This window comes from Nannospalax galili, unplaced genomic scaffold, assembly GCF_000622305.1.
Source record: "Nannospalax galili isolate Female #2095 unplaced genomic scaffold, S.galili_v1.0 scaffold2150, whole genome shotgun sequence".
In the NCBI taxonomy this organism is placed as follows: domain Eukaryota; kingdom Metazoa; phylum Chordata; class Mammalia; order Rodentia; family Spalacidae; genus Nannospalax; species Nannospalax galili.
The window spans coordinates 15,788-30,247 of record NW_008328002.1 but is presented as its reverse complement, the minus strand read 5'-3'; the positions used below and the strand labels follow the sequence as shown (position 1 = coordinate 30,247).

At 39.7% G+C, this 14,460-nt stretch overlaps 1 protein-coding gene across 5 annotated transcripts in view; it reads left to right on the top strand.

The window, feature by feature from the left end:
- The window catches only part of Tmem237 (transmembrane protein 237), a 39,902-nt gene extending 30,131 nt beyond the window's left edge, over nt 1–9,771 (top strand). For all 5 annotated transcript variants that reach the window (XM_029567332.1, XM_029567241.1, XM_008842141.3 and 2 more), the window contains 6 exons: nt 1,565–1,688; nt 2,109–2,300; nt 3,104–3,177; nt 4,884–4,977; nt 5,909–6,030; nt 9,171–9,771. In XM_029567332.1, the coding sequence (XP_029423192.1) occupies nt 1,565–1,688; nt 2,109–2,300; nt 3,104–3,177; nt 4,884–4,977; nt 5,909–6,030; nt 9,171–9,232 (668 nt within the window). In that variant the 3' untranslated portion in view covers nt 9,233–9,771. The remainder of the gene's footprint in view (nt 1–1,564; nt 1,689–2,108; nt 2,301–3,103; nt 3,178–4,883; nt 4,978–5,908; nt 6,031–9,170) is intronic.
- Nucleotides 9,772–14,460: the final 4,689 nt, after the last annotated feature.

Here is a 14,460-nt window from a genome sequence, read left to right as displayed (position 1 = left end):
TGAAGATAAGTCAAAGGTCCTGCTTGACCATGGTTGGCTTCGCTTAGCATGGAGGAAATGATTCCTCTGTGTTGACCCTCCTCTTTATAGACTGGACACTGGTTCAAGTCCATCTGTTGGGGTCTCCTCGGCCTCCTTGATCAAGAGGACAGGTGACCCACCACCAGTATAATTGGAAGTATAATAGGGACCAGCCTTTAGATGCTCCCTTGTGGTGTTTCTTTCTACCCTACAAAATAAGATAATCACTCAATGCATTCATATTTTACATTTTATATAGGATTGATACATGAATCCTGTTTTGTACATGTGCAGAGAGGCCATCCAGCATCACAAGAGTATTGCACCACATGTCACTAGCCCAAGAGAAGAAAAAGTACATTAATCAAATATGATTTTCAGTTAATAGATGTTTTGGAGGTTGGTATCCCTAAAATATGTGTCAAAAAAGAAAAAAAGTCCTTTAAGTTTCCCAGAACTTGTTAACTTACCATGATAAAGTGGCACTTTACAATATAAAGGTGATTATAACAATCAAAAAAATTGTTACTTTAATATCAGTTTTTGTCAAGAAGAAAGCTTATTGGCATTACATTGTCATTTAATGATAAAGAAATAGTTATGTTTAACTAACCAAGAAAGAAAGGAAAAAGCTATGACATCAAGGAAAATTTTTAGATTAAAAACATAAAACAACCAACAAGGGGTAGTGAGATGGCTTGGTGGTTAAGAGTACCGACTGTTCTTGCAGAAGACCTAGATTCAGTTCCCAGTACTCACATGGTGGCTCACAATCATTTTTTAATTCCAGGGATCTGGCACCCTCTTTTAGCTCCCACAGGGACTGCACACACATGGTGCACTTGTTTACATGCAGGCAAACACTCATATACAGAAAATGAAAATAAATATATTTTTTAAAAGCAGCAAAATTTCAAGTTTAGTTTGACCCTTCCTTTTAATTTTATTTTTGTGTAAGCATGTGTGGGTGTGCATGATGTATATGAGTGGATGTGTGTGCCATGGCATACACATGGAGGTCAGAGGACAGCTTTGCGGAATAGTTTTCTCCTTCTACTTTATGTGGGTTCTGGGGATCAAACTCAGTTCATCAGACTTGAGACTGAGGCAAGCACTTTTACCTATTGAGCCATCTTGCAAGCTCCTTGTTTTTTTGTTTTTGTTTAAAAATTTTTATTTTATTTTAATTATGTGTGTGTGTGTGTGTGTGTGTGTGTGTGTGTCTGTGTGTGTCTGTATGCTGGCATGTGCACTTGTGTGCAGGCACTGGATCCCTCCTGAGCTGGAGTTGCAGGTCGGTGTAAGCTGCCCCGTGTGAATGCTAAGAACCAAACTTGAGTCCTCTGGAAGAGCAGTATGCTCTCTTAACTGCTGAGCCATTTCTCTAGTCCTTGTTTCTTTGTTTTTGAATAAGGTCTGCCAATACCTTCTGAGTACTGCAGTAATAGCCATGCACCATTATGTCCAGCTAGGGCACCTGAATGCAGAATGGATTATTTGTTGCTAGTCACTACTAATTGTTATTTATGCTCTGTAATCTTAGGGCGGTTCCACGCAGCTGATCGGTCAGAGTTAATAAAGACCACAGAAAACATAGACATGTCAGTGGATGTGAAGCCATCCTGGACTACCCGAGATGTGGCTCTTTCAGTTCACCGAGCTTTCAGGTGCCTGCTTTTTGTTGGCTTTTCTTAAGACAAATGTTAACTGAATTTCATCACTAAAAATAAAAGTCTTAGCTATTCCATACTTTAAACAAAATTGAGAACTTAAAATAGTACATAGATATAGATATATTTTTGTAGACATTCTACTAGAGTTAAATGATTCGCCCATCAAAAGAAAAGGCTTGGGGCTGGGTATATAGCTTAGTGGTAGAGCACTTGCCTAGCCTGCGTGTGGTCTTGGGTTCCACCCCCTAGTACCACACACGTACACACACACACACACACATACACACACACACACACACACAGTGGGGCGGGGGCTGGTGTTTACTTTTTAATATGTTGAATTTTATTCTTGTATGTGAAAAGATGACTTTTTATTTTAGTGATTCCTGTATAATTAAACCCTTTTCCATGTAGGATGATCGGTCTCTTTTCTCATGGCTTCTTGGCTGGCTGTGCTGTGTGGAATATTGTTGTGTTATATGCTCTAGCAGGAGATCAGCTCTCTAACCTCCCCAACCTTCTGCAGCAGTACAAGACCTTAGCATATCCATTCCAGAGTCTTCTCTACTTGCTTTTGGCTCTAAGTACAATTTCAGCATTTGACAGGTAAGACTGTTGTGACTGGAGCCTTCTAACTTTTCTCCAGGAAGAAATGTTGAAGAAAACTTGTCCCTAACTATGACAGTTTTCAAAATAGAATGATAGGCTATTAATATAACTTTAACATTAAAAAAGTCTTTGGATTATCATGGCTTTATCTTAGCTTTATTGCATCTGCAAACATCCTTTTTCCAAATAAAGTCATACTCATAAGTACCAGGGATTAGGCATTCAGCATATATTTGTGGGAACACAATTCAACTCATTAAAAATTAAATCACCAGGGCCAGAGAGATGACTCAGTGAGTAAAGATGGTTGCCTGCTATCAAGTCAGATGACCTGAGTTCAATCCCTGGGACCCACATGTTGGAAGGAAAGAACTGACTCCTGAAAGTTGTCCTCTAATTTCTACATGTGTGCTGTGCCATATGAATGCTGTAGTACATATGTGCATACACACATCAATATAAATGAAATCTAATAAAAATTTTAATCACAAAAATACCTGTTTTTAGTGTAATGGACTAGTAGAAGAAGAAACTAATGAATTTTGCAGGTTAAGGTTAATTTCTTTCTTTGGGATGTCTTAATACTAAAGAGATGTTGCCTAAAACAGTCTTCTTGTTAGACATTTTACATGATCTTTGTAAATAGGATAGTCTTTAATATATAAATTTAAATTTCACTTACTTAAAGCCTAGTAATAGGTAATGTACATGGTACCAGTATACTAGAGGAAGAAAAGCTAGTCAAGAAGGTAAAGTTTGGTTAAGTTTACAACTGTGACAGGAAGCTTTTGTAATTCTAGGATTGACTTTGCTAAAACATCAGTAGCAATCCGAAATTTTTTGACTCTGGATCCAACAGCTTTAGCTTCTTTCTGTAAGTAACATTTAACTTGATAACTATGTTATAATTGAGGAGTTATACTGTAATTTTTAATAAAAATATTTTGTAAAAGTTTTATATTATTGCTTTTTTGTTATGTTTATTTTATGTGTATGAGTGCATTGCCTGCATGTAGGTAAGTGCACCTGTGTCGTGCAATTCCCCCAGAGGACAGAAGAGGCCATCGGATCCCCTGGAATTGGCGTTGCGGATAGTTGTTAGCTGCCGTGTGGGTGCTGGGATTTGAACCCAGGTCTTCTGCAAGAAAAACCAGTGTTCTTAACCACTGAGCCATCTCTCCAGCTCCTATTGTTGTGTTTTATAAATAATTACCTACAGCTGTTCAGTGAATTTGTAATTAAAACATGGTAGGCATAATTTTTTTTTTTTTCTTTTTTGGTCTTTTTGAGACAGGGTCTTGCTGTAGTCCCAGCTGTCCTAGAAATCACTATGTAGACCAGGCTGGCTTTGAACTCACAGAGATCCACCTGCCTCTGCCTCCCAAGTGCTGGGGTTAAAGGCGTGTGCCACCACACCTGGCCTGGTAGGCATAATTTTTATTTTTTATTTTTTGAGTTGGGGTCTCATGTAGCCCAGGCTGGCTTTGAACTTTCTAGGTAGCTTAGGATAACCTTGAACTCCTGGTCCTCCTGCCTCTACCTTAAGTGCTGGGATTTACAATCATGTGCCACTGTACCTGTCTCAGTAATATTTTTCATTACAGATTCATCTAAATAACTTTCAAAGTTTAGTTTGAGGGGCTGAGAGATGGCTCCACAGTTAAGAATATGTTTGGCTCTTGTAGAGACCCAAGTTTGGTTCCCAGCACCCATGTTAAATAGCTCACAACTCCCTGTAACTCCAGTTGCAGGGGATCTGATACCTCTGACCTCCACTGGCTTCTGAACTCATGTGTACATACCCCCATACATACACATAATTTAAAAAATTTTAAATATGTATTTAAAAAATTTTAATATATTTTTTATGTGTGAGTGTTTTGCCTGCATGTGTTATAATTACACTATGTGCATCCAATGCCCAGGGAAGAAAGAAGAGGGCATTGGATCCCCCTGGAACTGGAGTTATAGGTGGTTGTTAGCTACCTTGTAGGTGCTGGGAACTAAACCCAGATCCTGTGAAAGAGCAGCCAGTGCTCTTAATCTCTGAACCATCTCTCCACCACCCCCCCAAATTAAGTCTTTCTAAAGATTTGTACATGAGGTTCTGGGTTCAGTTCCCAGCACCAAAAATGACAAGTAAATGTTTAATTTGTTGGTTTTTACTACTTACTTAGTGTTTGTATTCTCTGCTCGACATCAAGCAAATCCAGCTGGCATGGCCTTTTAATAAGCACCATTTTACGTAGTCTGGTAATTTAAAATATATTTTGTTCTAAGTTATGAGACTACTACTAAAGCTAGTTTGGGAACCTTAGGCAAGTCGTTTAAATTCTCAAAAGAGCTTCTAGATTCTTGTCAGTTCTAATGATAAATAATGATCATCTAAGATGCTCTGTGCCTGTGTTACCCAAAATAATAAAAAACTGTCAATTAAAACTGATTGAGTGAATTTCTTTTGTGACGTTATTCACCAAAGTATGGATTGTTTTGACCTTAAAGTAACCTGTAAATTCAAGATAAACCAAGTTGTTAAAAATTATTGGTAATTTCACTTGTATTTTTTTTTTTTCCCCTCAGTGTACTTTACTGCTCTAATACTCTCTCTGAGTCAGCAAATGACAAGTGACAGAATCCACCTTTACACACCTTCTTCTGTTAATGGTAGCCTCTGGTAAGAATTCACAGTATTATTAGTGGTTGTTGATGGTAACAGCAGCAACGGTGGGAGTAATGATACTTTTCCTTTCATGCCTGTTCATGTTTTCATAATACAGCCATATTTTTGTTTATAATAAACCATGAGAAGAAAGTATTTGTTCTGTTGGCTAATGAATAACTACCATTATATATACTTGTATTTCTTTTTCTTGAGATGGAGCCTCATATAGCACAGGCTGACCTTGAACTTGCTATATAGCTGAGAGTAGCCTTGAACTCCTGATCCTCCTACTTGTACCCCCCAAGTTCTGTGATTCTAGGCATGAGCCACCGCTCTCAGCTTATACCTACATTTTCTTAAAATGAACTGTTTTCTTTTCAAAAATGTTTTAAACTTGCAGTCATCATATAGTGAATTGGAGGAGCTCTTCACCTTTATCCCCAGGCAGAGAACCCAGTTCCTCAGAACAGTGATGAGGGAGGGTAGCTGGGACTGAGCCAGAGAGCTAAGTACTGCTAGGTGGAGCAGACTAGGGAGCATTGACATTGGCAGGCCAGTGACCAGCTGACAGGATGGCTGAAATTCCAGTGTAAAAGGGCAGTCTTTTGAGAGAGTGGATGGGGGTGGGGCAGTAAGAGAGAAAGGAAAGGTTCACAATTGAAGAACATTGCCATGGTAGTTGGAAGGGAAACTTTGGGGACATTTTTGGGGGAATACCAACTTTTCATTTATACTAATATATAGAGATCTGTTTGGAGTTTAAATAACCTTTGAACTTTGATGATACATGTTTTGGGAGATGTGTGTATGTTTAGGGAATTATACTTTGTTTCATGCTTTACTTGTTTTTTTCTCAGGGGAGGATTTTAAAGTTCACAAAATAGTTACATTTGGGTTTATGAACAAAAATGAAGTCATTTCTAATGAGTATTTCTGTTTGTAGGGCAGCAGGAATTGAGGGACAGATCCTCCAGCCATGGATTGTGGTGAATCTGGTGGTGGCCCTTCTGGTTGGATTATCCTGGCTTTTTTTGTCTTATAGGCCAGGCATGGATCTCAGTGAAGGTATTAAAGAAAAAATGAGTATCTGAACTCTTTAATAACTTTATAAGTCTTCCAATGATATTTCAGTAACAAGGACATTTAAAATAAAATAAGAGGACAGTGAGAGCAGTGTGGTATAACAGTGACAGGAAAAGCAGGGACACGGGGCGCTGGAGCATTGGAGTCTGGCAGCACTTAATGAAGAGAGCCTGTGGCCTTGTGCGTCTTCACGTCTTCACGTGTATCATCTCTTGGAACTCTTCGTGTAATTGATAAAGCTCTGCTTTCATTACTCTTCATCTCCTTAATTTGAATTAAATCATGCTTCATCTGTCTAGTCTGTCAGACACATTGAAATGAATTATTCTTATTTCCTTGACTAAAAGTCTTTATTTGTTTTGTTTTGTTCAAAAGAGGGTCTCCCTGTAGCCCCAGCTGGCCTAGAACTCGCTTATACACCAGCTGGCTTTGGTCTCACAGAGATCCACTGGCCTCTGCCTTTCAAGTGCTGCAATTAAAGGCATGAGCCACCATGCCCAGTTCCTTGGCAAAAATTCTTAACCCTTCATTGTCTAACTCAGTGTTTAGTTTGTTTAGTTACCTTACTTTTAACGTGTCTAGTGCCCAATGAAATCACTAATCACTAATCTTGACCTAAGTCCCCTTTTAGAACAGCCAAAGAAGAGTCATCTTAGCAAACTGCTAGCTCATCAGAAGTGCCCTAGGGACTGCTCAGTGTTTGTACTTCCTTGACAGGAGTTCGATATTTTCTTCCTCGAATCTTATGAATATTTTCTGCACTTTGGTTATTTCATTTTTGGTTTGATCAATAAGTGGCAGTGTATCTGTCTCAAAAGTCTTAGAATAGACATTCTTCCCAACATTTCCATTTATAAAAACAAAACCAGCAGGCATGATAGCACCTGCCCGTAATCTCAGAAGGAGGCAGCAGGATTGGCTGCTCTGAGATACCTAGTGAGATCAAAGCCAGCCATAGCAGGAGACCCTTTTTTTTTTAATTACTTTATTTTTAATCGTGTGTGTGTGTGTCTGTGTGTAGGCATGTTCACTTGAGTGCAGGTGCCCATGGAAACAAGAGGCATCAGATCCCCCTGGAGCAGTAGTTACAAATGATATAGGTGCTGGGAATTGAACTTGGGTTTCCTGGAAGACCAGTAAACACTCTGACCACCAGCCCAAAGAGATCCTTTCTTAACCAAAGCAAACCAGATCAGACTTGAACAAACTAGAATGTAATTTTCTTGTGTATTACATTCGTGAACATACCTTTTTGCATTGTAATTCTCATGTTGTTTTACCAAATATTCTGCTTTATTAATGTACTTAAAATATTTTTTAAAATCTTAGGCTTTGGGCCTGGGGAGCTGATTCAGTCAGTGAAGTGCTTGCTGTGTAGATAGCATGAGGGCCTGAATTTGGATCTCCAGCACCCATCTAAAAACTAGGTGTGGTGTTGTATGCAGTAATCCCCATGCTGAGGAGGCAGACAGGTTGATCTTGGAGCTCAATGACCAGCCAGTCTAGTCAAACCGATAAGCTTCAGGTTCAGTGAGAGACCCTATCTCTAAAAATAAGGTAGAGAGTGACAAAGGAAGACACTGACATCAACCTCTGGCCTCTACATGCACACACACACACACACACACACACACACAAACATGTACATGAGCCACATATCTATACACACCAAAATATGTTGCACTTTTTTTCTCACTTGGTACAGTTTTTGGTTATTCAAAGAAATTTTAGTCTAATGACTTTTATCAGGACTTTTATTTACTATATTATCAAGATTTGATTTGTCTATATTTTTTGACATTTTATTAATAAATGACATATCGGGGCCAGGTGTGGTGGTGCACACCTTTAATCCCAGCACTTGGGAGGCAGAGGCAGGTGGATCTCTGTGAGTTCAAGGCCAGCCTGGTGTGCAGAGCAAGTTCCAGATCATCTGGGGCTACAGGAAGACCCTGTCTCAAAAAAAAAAAAAAACAAACAAAAAAAAACAATGATAGTAAATGACATACGTATGGTAAGCAGTAGTTTAATTATAAAAATGTCAACTAATAGTATTCTGTAGTATTGCTGGCACTGGTGCTACATCTTACTCACTTTTGCAGGGTTCAGTCTCTATCACAAAGTATGTGGGCACTAGTAAGAATTCTATAAATCTGGTATCTTAGGGATGGGAATTTTAAACATTAAAATAAAATCGGGACAATACCTAGTTTATTGGTCACTGGATACCATTACAGTAGGATTAGCAACTTTGTGTGTGTGTGTGTGTGTGTGTGTGTGTGTGTGTGTGTGTGTGTTGAAATGGGACAGCATATTTAAGGTCTAGTAACTAGACACCTAATGTTAGTTCTAAATTCTTCCACATCTGTCCCCTGCATTTAAAATAGGTGTAGAACGACTTTGGGAAACCTGGGGGAACAGAAGGAGATGGTGTTTTTTTATTTTGTTTTTGTTTGGGGGCTTTCTTTTTGAGCCAGGGTCTTCCTGTAGCCCCAGCTGTCCTGGAACTCACTTCGTAGACCAGGCTGGCCTTGAACTCATAGAGATCCACCTGCCTCTGCCTTCCGAGTGCTGGGATTAAAGGTGTGTGCCACCACGCCTGGCCAGAATTAGAACTTTTAGTTTTTTAATGATCCTTGGTTTTCTAAATGACTTAAATTTCTTTGTAAGATTTGTTACATTTTCTTTATTATATGTGATTTATTTTTCATGGGCTAATAATGAATTCAAAATTTGAAACTTTAAGCCAGATGTGGTGGCACATGCCTTTAATACCATCACTAAAGAGGCAGAGGCAGGTGGATCTCTGTGAAGTCAAGGCTAGCTGGTCTATATAATGAGTTCTAGGCCAACTAGGACTGCATAGTGAGACCCTGTCTCAATATGTGTGTGTGTGTGTGTGTGTGTTTGTGTGTGTGTGTGTATTAGCGTAACTTGAGTATGTTAAAGCTGTAATGAAATGCTTCTAAAAAAAGTAAAAGTCACTGTGAATATTTCTTATGCCGGACTTTCTATTACTCTGCATATGTCAGTATTTCAACAGACTGTAACTAAGCTATAAAACTCTTGGTTGAGAAACTGGGAAAACATCTTAAGTATGATGTGTTCATTTTCTTCTCCAGAGTTAATGTTCTTCTCTGATGTGGAAGAGTACCCTGACAGAGGAGTCAAAGCCTCTTCATAGTGCCAGCTCACCTTCACTGCTGCAGTGACCCAGTATCTTCCTCACTTTATTTTTAAGTGAATTTTTATAAGATATGTGTATGTGTATTTGTAATTGAGCTTTTGATTATATGATGCTGAGATGCCTCTGAAGATTATGGAAAATGTTTAAATTATCTGGTCTTTGAACCCAAACATGAATTTCTATAGTATTATCACCTTAAAGATAAAGGAGATAATGAGCTAAAATAAGCAGGTGTTTGCTTCCTGTTCTCTCAGATTTGCTATATCCATAATCATTATTGAAAAGCACTAATTTCAAAAAAACCATAACTTCGGTGTTATAAAATATATATCAAGTTTAGTTGTTAATCTAGAGAATAGGGGGTAGAAGGGAAAAATGCTGACATATATTTTTGATGTCTTCTTGCTAAACACATTGAAATACAAAATTTGTCCTTTCTGAACTTGGCTTAGTAGTTGTGTTTCATGTAATAATTATAATGTAATTTCAATGGCACAATGCTTTACTTCATGGCTAATAAAACAAAGATGTATCTTTTTGTTTGAAAAGTTTTATAAACTGAAGATTTTTCCCCTTTAAAATCTGTACAATGTGTTCCCATATCTGGCTGCACATCAGAATCATGTAGGGAATTTTAGAAAACATCTGTAGCAGCTGGGCATGATGGTGTATGCTTGTAATCTAGCAGTTTGGAGATGGACTTCAAGGCCATCCTCAGCTACTTAGCAAGTTTGAGTCCAGCCTGAACTATGTGAGAGCCTGTCTCAAAAAATCAAAACAACAGACCCAAACATAGCAAAAGAGAAGCTGAGCCACAGCAAAACTCAGGAGGCCTGTGAGTTTGGGCTAACCTCTGCAATATTTTTTCCTTTCCATTGATAGGTGTTTGTTCTGATTTGCTTTTCTATCTCTGTGAAAAAACACTGTGACCAAAACCAACTTCAAGAGGAAAGGGCTTATTTGACTTACACGTCCTCTTCACAGTTCATCATTAAGAGAAGTTAGGCAGGCAGAAACCCAGGACAGGAACCTGGAGGCCTGCTGCTTACTGACTTGCTCCTCTGGTCTGTGTATAGCCTGCTTTCTTAACCCAGAACCACCTGTCCAGAGGTGACCCCACCCACACTGGGCTGGGCCCTCCTACATTACTCAACAATCAAGAAAAAGCCACAGGCCAATCCCATAGAGAAAATTTCCCATTTGAGGTTCCTTCTTCCCAGGTGTGTCAAGTTGACAACTAAAGCTATCCAGCAGTGTTGGATACCCAGGGTCTCACACATGGTAGACAAGTACCCTACCATTGAGCCACATCCTTCACTCTTCTGTTTCTTTTTGTTGGTTTTCTGGGAATGGGTCTTACTATATACTCCAGAGTAATCTCAAACTCCTGACCCTCCTTCAGCCTCTTGAATGATGAGATTACAGATACCCAGTTCTTTGAGTGGCCAGAAACATAAGTGGAAATTCACCATCCTCATTCTCAAGTTCTTTGTCAGAAATCTTTGGCCTTACAGGAAATTCCACTCCTGAGGTGGGTTTGTTGTGCCCAGTTCGTGAGACCCCAAAGACCACCAAGGAGCCGACCGATGCAAACACACAAGCGTTCTTTTATTGTTGCAAGCTTAAGCTTGGGTCCACTCTGTCACTGACTCAGCGAATCTCAGATGTGAGACCCCTTGCTTTGGGAGACAGAGGTTTTTATAGGTTTCGTTCAGCAAGTTCAGCAAGTAGGAGAGTAGGGGGTCTTCAGCCTGGCAAGCATCTGATTGGCTGCAGGTCAGTGCCAAACCATAAACTGCTGGCTTCAGGAAATCTGAAAAGATATCTGGACTTTTAGTACTTTTCTGTCCCTGGTTAATTGACCATTGGTGGGGGAGTTGTTCTCTATTTGTTCCAAGTATTGTGGTTTTTCTTGGAACAGGGCCCAGGGCTGGGTCAGTCCTATGGAGGTTTTATCCAAGATGGAGTCACTGAGGTCTCTCAGGTTCTGCACAGAAAAAGGTGTCTTTATGCACATCAAATGGTTCTTCAGCTGGTGTCTATGACTTGCAATGAAAAGAAGTGGCTTAAAGGCTGTTGGACACATCACTGAAACCATTGGACATGCCCTGAGTGCTGTTGGACATGCCCTGAATGCTTGAGGTTCCAGATGGTTGGCCCTGAGGATTGGCCTATATTTTGTGGAGGTGCAATACTAAGAGTATCTTTTATTGTCTATAAGGCTAGAGCTGCTGGATAGATGTTCACTTGTGTCACAGAATTGTGAATTTACAGGAGAGTCTGGTCATCCTGTCAGTTTCCGTTTTCACTGTAATGGGCAATGATTGTTGTGTTGACAAGCTGGTAGTATAGGAGTTCATGGTCTGCTTGTCAGCAACTGCAGGGAATCCATGCTCAATGAGCCAAAGTTTACCACACCTGAACAGTATCATCAAGGAGAAAGAGGGAAAGCAGCTATCAACTGGGGAATTGCAGTAGGCCGAATGATGTCCCCTAAAGACATCCATGTCCTAATTACTGGAGTTCATGAATATGCTGCTACTTTGCACAGCAAAAGTGAGTTTGTAGATGTGATTAAGGATAAGAACCTTGAAATTTGGGACAGTATCCTCCATTATGCAGATGGCCAAGTGTAATCCAGTGATTTTAAAACCGCTTTTGCTTTTTACTTATTTTATGTGTATGAATGTATTGCCTTATTTTATGTGTATGTAAGTGTACCCATGTCTTGCAGTGTCCACAGAGGCTAGAAGAGGGTGTCGGATCCTCTGGAACTGGAGTTATGGCTAGCCACCATGTGGGTGCTGGGAACTGAACCCAGGTCCTCTGCAAGAGCAGACAGTCTCTTAACCTCTGAGCCATCTCTCCTGCCCACAGTGATTTTTTTAAAGGACAAATGTTTCCATATCTGATCAAAAAGCTATTAAGAGTTGTGATAGTAATGTTTTTAAAGATGGAAGAGGGGCTATATAAGCCTTTAGTGGCCTCTAAAGCCTGGGAACAGACTTCTAGCCAACAGCCATCAAAGAAACATCACAGCCCCACAATTGCGCAGAACTAAATTTTACCAGGAGTGAGCAAGGAAACATTTTCCTTTAGAGCTTCCAGAAGGAAATGCAGATGTGTGGTACCATGAGTTTTCCCCAGTTATATCCATATTGGACTTGATATACAAACATACAAGATAACAAATATGTGGTATATAAGCTGCTAGGTTTGCTCCAACAGCCTAGAGACTAAAGAAGCCTTGCACTGCTGTGGAATGCAATTGGAGAAAGCTGGCTACATTGATAATGTAATAGCAGACATTGGAGGAGTTGTCTTTGAATTCTTTCAGGTCTGGTAAATAAAAATATGAGTTGGGTTTCAGACCCCAGCAAGTACATAATCCCTGAGCAACTGATGGAATTGTGCAAATCTTTCATTAACAAAACCCCAATAGCATTCATCAAAGATTCCTTTGACCGTGATAGGAAAAAATGAAAGTTTACTGCAAATGGATGCTTCACAGTGATTAACTGAAGGCAAATTTGCTAAGACTATAGATAAGAATATCAGACCTGGGCTAGAGCGATAGCTCTGTGGTTAAGAGTACTGGCTGCTCTTACAGATGACCTGGGTTCTATTCCCAGCACCTGTATGGTGGCTATCAATTGTCTCTAACTCCAGTTCCAGGCAGTTTGGTACCCTCTTCTGAGCTCTATGGCATTGCACAATACAGGTGCGCTTATACACACACAGACAAAACACTCATACACATTTAAAAAAATCAGACATATTGAATCTGAATCTTTGAGGATGAAGCCTAGGTTTATGGTAGGAGGAGGGGGAAGGGAGAAGAGAAAGAAAACATGGTAAACCTCCCATCTGTCTTCTCGAGGCTCATGGTCTGCTTAGACATAGGGATAGGGTGGCAGAATCTAGGAAATGTTTGTAGGTAAGATCGGATATGAGCAGGTACCTTGTCAAAAGGTTGGGATTTCTACTGGTAGAGATGTGACACACAAAAAGGCCATAAAGGTGAGTGAGCTCATCACTTAAAAAAATTGTATGTGTGCATGATGAGTGTGTGCAGGTGCATGTACCACACTGTGCATGTGGAGGTCAAAGGACAACTTTAGGGAGTCAGTTCTCTCCTTCCTCCTTTACATGGGTTCTGGGGATCAAACTTAGGTACCTGAGTTTTGTGGAAAATGTCTTTACTTGCTGAGCCATCTCACCAGCCTGGTTCAACACTTTAAAAAGTTTATTTTTATTTAAGTGCATGAGACAAACGTGTGCATGTCACATCTGTGCAGGTGTCCATGGCCAAAAGAGGGTTTTGGATTCCCTGGAGCTGGAGTTACATGGGGTTGTGAGCCTCAGGAAATAGGTACTGAACTTTGGTTCTCTGGAAGATCAGTAAGAACTTTTAACCACTAATCCATCTCTCAAGTCCCTCAGCGTAGCACTTTTTGTTTGGGGATTCTAATTTATCTTCATGTGTATGACTTTTGCCTTCATGTATGTAAATGCACCCATGCATTCGATGCCTTCAGAGGGCATCAGAACACCTTGAGCTAGAGTTACAAATGGTTCTTAGCCACCATGTGGGTTCTGGGAACCAAACCTGGGTCCTCTGGAAGAGCAGCCAGTATTCTTAACTCCTGAGCCATCTCCCCAGCCCCCATATTTGGAGATTTTTAAACAAAAATTTTTAGAGAAATCAGTGTAGATTTAATGTTAAATTTTTGCCTTGTTTGCTTTTTCTTTATCCTTTTTTGCTTCAAAATCTTTTGAAGGAAGTTGCTAACACCATGAATATTTCAGCATGTACAGTCTAGAAATTAAGTACCCTTCTCTATGAATGCACAATATCATTAAAACAACTGGAAAACATAATTCCATAATATCTAATATCTAGTGCATTCTCAAGTTTCCCTAGTTGTCCCTCAAGGTATAGTCAAGATTTACATATTTCATTTGGTACTTATCTTTCAATTAAAAAGTTATATTTTTAATTTAAAATTTTTTACATTTATTTGTTTGTGTGTCTCTGTATGGATACATGTGGCAAGATCAGAGGCTAACTTACAGGAGTTCATTCTCTCCTTCTACCATTTGGGTTCCAGGAATTGAACTCAAATCGTCAGACTTGGTAGCCGGTGCCCTTACTTGCAGAGCTATCTCTGCAGCCCTAAATTGTTTTCAGGTCTTCCTTTTCCTACTCTGTGACCTCTTTCACC